This window comes from Poecilia reticulata, linkage group LG8 (assembly GCF_000633615.1).
Source record: "Poecilia reticulata strain Guanapo linkage group LG8, Guppy_female_1.0+MT, whole genome shotgun sequence".
NCBI classification, from domain to species: Eukaryota; Metazoa; Chordata; class Actinopteri; order Cyprinodontiformes; family Poeciliidae; genus Poecilia; species Poecilia reticulata.
The window spans coordinates 19,834-29,862 of NC_024338.1; the positions used below are offsets into that span (position 1 = coordinate 19,834).

The following is a 10,029-nucleotide window of genomic DNA, read 5'->3' on the forward strand; positions in this document are numbered from 1 at the left end:
GCACCACAGATTTGGAACAAACTTTCAGAAAACTGTAAAACAGCTGAAACACTGAGTGCCTTTAAATCTCAACTTAAAACCGACCTGTTTAGAGTTGCTTATGGCTAAATTAGGGTTAGAGTGCGGGTTTTGATGTCGTCCATGTTTTTATGTCTTTAATGTTTTTAATTTCTTTTTATTTCTTTTCTATGTTTTAATTATGTAAAGCCCCCTGGAAAACATCCCAGTTAAATGACGTTTAACTTAAGTTCTACGGGGTTTAGAGTCCCAGTTGACTGCATCTCAACTAAAAACCTAGAGGTTGGAGTCCTTGTCAAACGGTGTTTTTGACTAAAGTCCCCGAGGGTTAGAATCCCAGTTAAACGACGTTTAACTGAAGTCCTAAAGGGGTGCAGGTTTTAATGTTTTTATCTTTTCTTCTTTTTTTATCTCTTTTTCTTTCTCACTGTTTATTTAATGTCACATGCTGTTTTTATTTTAATTATGTAAAGCACTTTGAAATGTCTTGCTGCTGAAATGTGCTATACAAATAAAATTTGATTGACTGATTGATTGATTGATTGATTGATTGATATGTTGGGAACTGGGGTTTTGGGTCTTTGTGGGCATTTTTTCTTTGTTTGTCTGTCTGTTGACATCTAGCAGCAGACATCGACTAGATGGTGCCAAGAGGGCTGCACTTACCTGGAGGGCATGCTGTGATCAATCACCTCATTATCTTGGCGTATATGAGGAGCAGGCTGCCAGCACTTCAGCAGCAGACTGTTTGCCACTCATCTACTCAGAGGGGTACTCTGCGCCATGTATCAGTCAATTCAAAAATACTTAAATAATTTCCTCGTAAACTGATAGCTGTTTGAATAAGGTTTACAGCAATAAAATCGTGAAAATCTGTTTAGTATTTAGCGAGTTATGATCAATTAAATGCGCTGATACTTAAGTGCACCTGTCAAACACTGAGTGGAGTGGTCAACCGCTCCAAGATGGCCGCACTAAATCTCATCAGTGACAATAGACAAGAGCGGTCCATGTGAAACCAAATGAATCCTGTGCAAACTTTGTATTTTTCAATTATGTGATTCTGATTTTGCAGCTGTCCCTCAGCTGTTTTGCAAACCTCAGTTGGTTGGCAAAACCTTTGTCCTGCTGACTTACACACAGCAGATGAGATATGATGCGTCTTTAATATAGCAAATATTAAAGATGCAAAATGTTTTTTGGGGCAGTTGGTGAGTTGAATTATTACTGGATTCTATTAAATGTGCCTTAGAGCTTAGATGCTGATGTTTAGATATGTAAAAATAGATATTCTCTGCATATGAATCTATAAATAGTTTGGTTTCTGTCAATTCTGTAAGGATGCAAGAGAGCATTAAGCAAATTTCTATTTTATATTGGCCAATAATTAAATTTTACTTAATGGGAACCCATTGTTGAAAATTTAGCAGACTTTGGCTCTAATTTAATAACATGAATGTTAGTTTCCCTAAAGAGTTGGTGTTATTCCAGAGAGTTAAATAAAATTATGTCTGGTGTTGATTTCTAAATTAACACTAACACCAATGTTAGTAGTCTGGTGTTGATCAGAAATCAACACCAGACAGCTCCTCCCACAATTGCAACGTATCTGTGACGTCATGTGTCTGTCCCGGAGCAGACAGCAGTATGTCGTCTTGTCTGGAGCTTATTATAACAAGGTCAGTTCCATGTTAAAATGATCATGTTTTTAACTATTTTTTATGGATACATTAATTTTCCATTTGCGCAAGAGTATCGATTCATATACATAGTTCGCTTTACTGTTGTGTTTACAAATGGGGTCCAACCGACCCCGCACCCGTAAAACTTGTATCATTTACCTCAGTCCTTGCACGCACAAGGGTTAACGTTTGTTTATTTGTTTGGATATCACCGTAAATACAACTGTTTATTATTTTTGTTAGCAGCTAAAGCTAGCCAAGCAGGTAACACAAACTAAAACTATCAGAAAAATCTGAAGGCCATTTGAGTTAACATTATTTAGCTGTGGGGTCGTTTTCTTTAAGTTTTTGTCTGCAGATTGCATAATGGCTATGCTGGACCAGTGGCTTGATCTAAGCCACAGGTGTCAAACTCCAGTCCTGGAGGGCCACTGTCCTGCAATTTTTAGATGTGCCGCTGCACCACACCTGAATAATATAATTAGGTCATTAGCAGGACTCTGGAGAACGTATCTACACAATGAGGAGAAAATTAAGTCATTTGACTCCCATATTTTGTACCTGTGGCATATCTAAAAACTGCCAAAATGTTTTTTTCTTCATTAGTATGTCACGTTGGTGAAGCGTGTTATAATGACTTCAACACAGTTCTTCAGACAGGTTGGCATGACTTTAATGCTGTCCAGAATGTTTCTATAAGCCGACTAATTTCTATAATACCTAATAATTAATGTCTGAGTTGTGTTCATGGTAATTATTTCTGACTTTGTTACCCTTTATCTTGTAGGTGGTGAAAAATGCTCTACAGGCTAAAGGGGGGCAGAGTATTTATAATGAATATGATGGTGACGTGATCCCCGAAACACTAGCGGTGGTTGATTAGCAATCTTAAACACCTGCACTTCTGAATACCTGTCAGAAAATGCATGCCGTTAGTTTATAAATCACTGAACGGTTTAGCACCACAATACATTAAAGATCTGCTGTTGTTGTACCAACCTTCCACACCCCTCAGGTTCTGATTCTGGTTCTGCTCTGCATCCAGAACCAGAACCAAATGAGGAGAAGCAGCATTCAGCTTCTATGCACCACAAACCTGGACCACTTCTAGAAAACTGTAAAACAGCTGAAACACTGAGTTCCTTTAAATCTCGACTAAAAACCCACCTGTGTAGAGTTGTATTTGAAACATAAAGAATTACGAATTTAATGATGGTATTTGACATCATGTAATGTTTTGATTGTTGATTCTATGTAGCATGACTTTGTGTTTTTATTTATGATGTAAAGCACTTTGAAATGCCTTGCTGCTGAAAKGTGCTATACAAATAAAATTTGATTGATTGATTGATCTGTCCATCTGATTGGGTCTGTAGCAAAATTGCACCTAATCCTACAGGACTAGCATCACTAATTACAACTATTGGTGTAGCTGAAAGAAGGCCAGGCATGGCTTTCACACCAATCCTTCTTTCATTGCTTGGATTGATCTTTCTGTTTCACTTGTCCACTCCCATGCTTATCCCTTCCTACTCACCGTCCTTAAAGATTCTGATGAGGTTCCATAGTTTGGTATAAATTTCATCAGAAATCTACAAAGCATCAGGTCTGGATGCTATGTACTATCACTAGAAGATACTACATAGCATCTTCTTCACTTGAAAACTGGACTTTTTGAGTCCAGTTTAAATCCTGTTTTGGTGATCACATGTCCAAGTATCTCAATCTGATGTAATCCAAAGATGCACTTGCCTCTGTTGAGGACTAGACCGCTGCTAATCCTCAACAGAGGACAAGTAGTACCATTGATATCATTTGATAGCAGAGATTGAAGGTTGTTTTAAAAAAGGTTGAAACAAATTAATGAGACAATCTAGGCCTGTCTCATAATGATTCAGTTGAACCACAATTCAAAAGCAATGTCTGATCTTCATAATTTCTGTATATAAACTATAGGGTATTGTGTTTATATTATTGACAATACCTTGGCTGTTGCTTGGGCTCGGACCTCTGGACCTCCAGCAATATCCAGTGTGTCATATAGCTGCTCATATACCTAAAAAATAGACAGAAAATTAAAAAAGTGAAGGATACATGCAGAATGCTTTGTGAAAGTATTCATATTATTTTTATCTTTTTCATTTTGTATTACAATAGCTGCAAACATGGGGTTTTCTTGGGACTTTATGTAACAAAGTGCAGAATTACTAAGTGGAAGGAAGTGAATTCATGGTTGGTACTTTTTTTTCCAAATTAATTCATAAATGACTTCATTAGCACTTTGCAGTCAGTTAATATATAATCAATTCAAAACAGTCATCTACATACAGTGCTGTGCTGTATACTGGATATAAAGCACTGCAATCGACCTTAGTTAAAAAAAATAAATAAAAAACCGCAGCAGATTGCATTGAATCACTGACTGCAGCAATCTTCATGTTGAAACGGTGAAACTACCTTAACAAGAAAAGGCCAGAAGAGAGTGGCTTGCATTTGTATTTTTTGGGTTCTGTTAACAACTTAATGTAGTTGGTTTGACTTTCTTAGATTGAGAAACTTTTATCACATGACATTTAAGCAAATTTAATTTCAAGTTCAGTTCAAATTCAATAATACTTTATTAACCACAAAAGAAAATTAAAAGTTGTAACTCATATTTTAGATTCTGGAAGTCTGAAGTAGACAAAGTGAAAATGAGTACCAGGGCCGTGCAGAGGCCACTAAAGGGGCAGGTGCTCAACAACAAAAAAAGGGCCCATCTAACCACATTCTAGGACAGAATATTAACAGCCACTCAGCTTTCAGAGTTTAATAAACAATGATAAATTACAAAAATGTGACATATACAATTGAACATCTCCATATAGAGCATAACACTATGCCTATGTAAAATATTTTATTAGTCATTTCTTTCTGCAGGTCTATTTTGTTATAGGAAAGTATTGCAATATTCAAACCTGYAATTTAGCAGGATATGTAAATCAGAGCTGGACCACCAGACATATTTTGTCTTYACAGAATTACACTATTAAAATATAAACAAGGGCTCAATGCAACCTTTTAGTGACTGTAATCTATAAAACAAAGAGCTTCCTGTTTGCTACACTTGCAGTGGAGATGAAGACGGTCCATTCAGGAAAGCAGAGCTGCAGCAAACTTTAACGTGGAACTGCAGAAAAAAGACAAAAGCAAAAATTGAATTGTTAATGCATGTCACCATGAGAAAAGACTACTGAGTTTAGCTTAAAAAAACTTTTAAAAAAAATTTAAATCACACATTTGTGACTCATGAAGTTAACTTTCTTTTTTTGCAAAACAAACTTATTTGCGCTTGTCATAAATCTTTTCTTGCTATTCTAAGTTTTTGTTTGTGACTCAAAGTTTTGCTTGTGATTCTCACATGACGTCTTGAACAGGGTCTAAAATCACAACAAAATATTTCTCATGTGTGCAAATAAATGTTTATGTTTGGTAAAAATGAGTTAATAAAAAAAAGCCTTTTAAACAAAACTTTTTTTTAAGGAATCATTACAATTCTAAAAGTTTTGATTACAATTTTATTTTACTTAACTGAGGTTAGTTTTTTTCTCCATTGAATAATTGGGAAACAAATTTAACTTCATACTCTGTGAACCAGAAACTAAACTTAAAGTCTGGGTTGAGTTTTTTCCCCTTCATTAATGTCACTTTTATTACATTCATTATATCTATCATGGTAATTCAGGTTGAGTTATTTTTAATTCTAAATGAATATCCTAGTTGGACTTTTATTTAAGCCTTCAAGATACATTTACCTAACGCTAGAATAAATACAATGTACATTATGCAGCAAAAGAAATTAGAAGATCTGACATATATCCATTATGGAGATGATCGGTTTTGGACGGGCGATGTGCCCTTATTGCATAAGCGATACTAAAGAATGACTGAAATCATTAAAGATACAGGGGAGAAGCTTTTAGTTATCTAGCTCTGATAGCAAAGTCGTTAGCTAGCAGCTAGCTAATAGCACAACAACAACAGCCTAATGTCTGTATGATAAATATCCTGAATCGATAGATAAGAACAGTTTCTCCTCACCTGGCTGTCTCCTCCCCTCAGTAGTTCTTCAGAGAAAGGCAGACGCAGAGGCCTGTCAGTGTCTGTTGTATTTCATTACCTCTCTGCTTAAACCGCGACTCCGAGCTGAAGCAGAAACGATACGTTCAATGTTTTCCGTCATCTGACAAGCAGCAAGTCTCCACTTTATTCACCAAAAACTGTTCTGTAATGTGGAACGTTCGCTACGTTGAGCTCGTTAGCCGCTTTATCTCACTGCGCGAGAGGCAACTGCGTCATGCGTCACGGGCAAAAGGTCAAAGGTAACAAGGTGACCGGCTTATTATGTTGTACAAAAAAGAAACAAAAAAGCAAAGAATTTTAGCACATGTTTTTATGTGGCAGAAGAGGGCTTAGGAAATAATACAAAAAAATCTAATTGACCAAAAGGGCACTTTGGGGCAAGGAGCAAAAAGGGCAGGTGCTCAAGCCCCCCCAGCTCTCCCTCCCTCTGCACGTGCCTGATGAGTACACTTTGTAGTGCTGTTTTCCTACTGACCACCTGGTTAGACACGCAATTGCCCAGTCTCTCAAACTCTGGTCGGTTTGTCACCTAATTACATAGTTTTGACAAAGCAAATTGGACTGAATTGCGTTAAATGCACTGGAGAACATAATTCTCACAGTTCTGCCTGCTTTGACCAGATGAGAGAGGGTTAGTTAAGCAGGTGTATGATTCATCCATTCATCCACTATCATACATGTTTATTCCTAGTGGAGTCACCAGGGTGCTGGTGCCTATCTCCAGCAGTTAACGGGCAAGAGGCGGGTTACACCCTGAACAGGGCCAGGTATATGATGGCATCTTCAATTCCAATTCAATATTCAAATGGAAATTCCCCTGTCACTTGCAGGGGGTTCTGATATGTGCTTCTATGCTTACTCAGGTGGGCCAACATGAGTTTTATAATCTGGGATGTCATGTCAACAGGTCCACTGTTGTTAATGACTCATGGGTAAGATTTTTTTGGTACCAAAACCAGACAGGATGTCTTCCTCAACACTGGAGTCATCTCTTGGTTCCAGTGTTAAAGAAGAGCTACAGAATCCCACAGCTTCTTTGCACAGGGCATCAGAACTTGGGGCCGGTTCAAGGCTGAAGGTCCAGCCTCTCCAGCTGCCTCTTCACTTGATTTATAGAGACAGATAGTTTGAAAGGAGAGGAAAAGGAAGAAGCAGCATTTCCTGATTTGGTTTAGGACAAACTTGATTCTACAAGAAGATTCCATGGCCGAGGTGGAAGATAAAACATCTGAGGCGTGACACCAAAATTGTGGGTCAAAATAGGGGGGGGATGTCTATTTAGCTGAGGGAAGGGTAGAAGGATGTGGAAATAGTTCCTGAACTGAACTTTCTGAAGAATGTGTTCAGTTCATTTGCTCTATCCAGACTTCCATCTGTCAAATCCTTTCTGCACTTGAAACCTTCTTTATTCTGGACCACACCGTTCCACTGTAGTTTTCCTTCTTGATTATATTGTTCGACTTCTGCTTGCCGTCTCTAATTTTGACTTTGAGCTGCTTCTACATATTCCTCAATAACTTGCAATGATGTCCTCTCCATGTGACCTGCACGCAATATCCCAGTCCAAAACCTCAAAACAACTCTGCATAACTTCTTCTGCTTTTTGTGACCATCTTCTCACAGTTTTCTTCATTACAGGTCACCTCTTAACAAGGACTTTATATTCTGAAGAGAGAAAAATATTATGTTAAAGTGGAGCCCAGATGAAGGGTATGAACACAAGGGCAAAAATATGTAAAAAAATCAACTGTGCCTCGGTGGTTTCGATACAGCCAGCTGGCTTAAGACCTGGCAGGATGGGGCATTCAGCATGACACTGCAGGTAACATGTTCATGGTCTCATGCTTCCCATACCACTTTTTATGGGAAGCATACAAAGTGGTATGCTTTTTAATTTTTTTAATTATGAATGGCCAAATAATTTAAAAAAAAGCAAATATCCTTCCAGCTATACAACATGCAGCTGGAAGGATGACAAGAGAAAATAATCAAATAATGACCCCCAAAAAATTTTTTCTACCAGAAACTTAGGAGTTAAAGTTCAAAAGGAAAACAAATTTCAGAATGAAAACATAGCTGCTACTCAAATACACTGCCACCTTCAGAAGTACATTTGAAAATTTAAGATTATTTAAAAAGCATACTGAACAAACATTCCAATTTGCAAATATTGAAAAAGACAGGAGGTTATGCAAAGTAGCAGGTTGAATGAATACAAACGCAAGCCACACTTTTGACATTTTGATTATGATTTTTTTTACCTTGTATTCTTCTCTTTTGACTTTACAAATGTTAAGCCCTCTTCCCCAATGCATTGAAGTTTGTAATTTGAACTCAGACAAAATAAATAAAACCTTTAAGGTCAGACCATATGAGAGAAAGATGAAAACAGTGAAGATATATAGCCCTTGAAATTTGAGCCAACACATTCATCAAGTGTACCTCCCTGATGGCAGCACAGAATTTGCTTTGCAGAACTCTCTGTAGGGCCTGCAGTTTGGGAGGTGGCAACTCCCCGGTTCTCTGCAGCCGATCCAGCAGCTCAATCACTCTGCACACATCTGAAAGACAAGCCTGGGTTACTGAAAAAAACACATACAGCTGTTAGCGAAGGTTCACTCAGATTTCTCTTTTCGTAAAACTTGCTCCTCTATAATTACAATGTTTGATGGACTCACCTTCACTGTATTAATAAAGGGTCAAACAGTTTAAGAAATTATGTTTTTCAGTGTGAAACCCACAAATTAATCCATCCATCCATCCATCTCCTCTCTCTTATCCGGGGTCGGGTCGCGGGGGCAGCAGCTTCAGAAGGGAGGCCCAGACTTCCCTCTCCAGCCACTTCTTCCAGCTCCTCCAGGAATCCCAAGGCGTTCCCAGGCCATAGAGAGACATAGTCCCTCCAGCGTGTCCTGGGTCTTCCCCGAGGCCTCCTCCCGGTGGGACGTGCCCGGAACACCTCACCAGGGAGGCGTCCAGGAGGCATCCTGACCAGATGCCCGAGCCTCAACTGGCTCCTCTCGACGTGGAGGAGCAGCGGCTCTGTCCCTCCCAGATGACCGAGCTTCTCACCCTATCTCTAAGGGAGAGCCCAGCCACCCTGCAGATTCTTATGTGCAATTAAAAAACGGCCAATAAATCTTTAGAAATATGATCTAAAGGAAAAAAGCTAGACCCCTGCTGGAATTAGCTAGCAGGCAGGAACGGACCAAACATAGACATGCAGATACATACTGTTTGATCTTTTTATTCTTTTACATTTCTTCCATGTATAAAAGCTTTCAGTATGGATTTGCAGACAAAAACTTAGGTAAAACTTTATTTGAAAGGTGGTGAATAAGACTGTCATGATACTGTCATAAACATGAATAAGCCTTCATGAATATTTATGACTGTTGTCATAAAGCGTCACTCGGTAAATTGTGACACTTTTAATACAAAGTTGACATTATTCAAAATGTCTATGACAACTTGACATTAACCAAGAAATCATTACTGATATAAATCTGTTATAAAAGTATTATTGATTGCACTTTAAAAATTATTTAACTTTAAGTTATTAAAGGTAAAGTTTACAAGAAATCATTACTGATTAAAGTCATGACTAATTTTTTTGTAAAGAGGAATGGTCAAAAATACCTTCATTAAGAATTCAAGAACTCATTAAAAGCTACAGGAAGCAACTAGAGGCTGTTATTTTTGCAAAAGGAGGATCTACTAAATATTAATGTCGCTTTTCTGTTGAGGTGCCCATATTTTTGCACCTGTCAAATTTTGTTTTGATGCGTACTGCACATTTTCTTTTAGCCCAATAAACCTCATTTCAATACTGAAAAATTACTGTGTCCATAAGTTATTGGTTGCATCAAACTGAAATAGCTGTTGCAAACATCCCCACATTTAGAGATAAAAATAAGATTAATAGGGGTGCTCAAACGTTTTCATGACTGTGCTGCTCAAAAAAATAAAGGAAACACTCAAATAACACATCCTAGATCTGAATGAATGAAATATTCTCATTGAATACTTTGTTCTGAACAAAGTTGAATGTGCTGACAACAAAATCACACAAAAATCATCAATGGAAATCAAATTTATTAACCAATGGAGGCCTGGATTTGGAGCCACACACAAAATTAAAGTGAAAAAACACACTACAGGCTGATCCAACTTTAATGTCCTTAAAACAAGTCAAAATGAGGCTCAG

The 10,029-nt window shown here is 37.8% G+C and overlaps 1 protein-coding gene across 2 annotated transcripts in view; it reads right to left on the minus strand.

The window, feature by feature from the left end:
* lin7b (lin-7 homolog B (C. elegans)) overlaps window positions 1–10,029 on the minus strand; it is a 55,297-nt gene that overhangs the window by 15,102 nt on the left and 30,166 nt on the right. For both annotated transcript variants that reach the window (XM_008414973.2, XM_008414974.2), the window contains exons 3-4: window positions 8,265–8,383; window positions 3,685–3,756 (exon numbers count right to left, since the gene is read on the minus strand). In XM_008414973.2, the coding sequence (XP_008413195.1) occupies window positions 3,685–3,756; window positions 8,265–8,383 (191 nt within the window). The remainder of the gene's footprint in view (window positions 1–3,684; window positions 3,757–8,264; window positions 8,384–10,029) is intronic.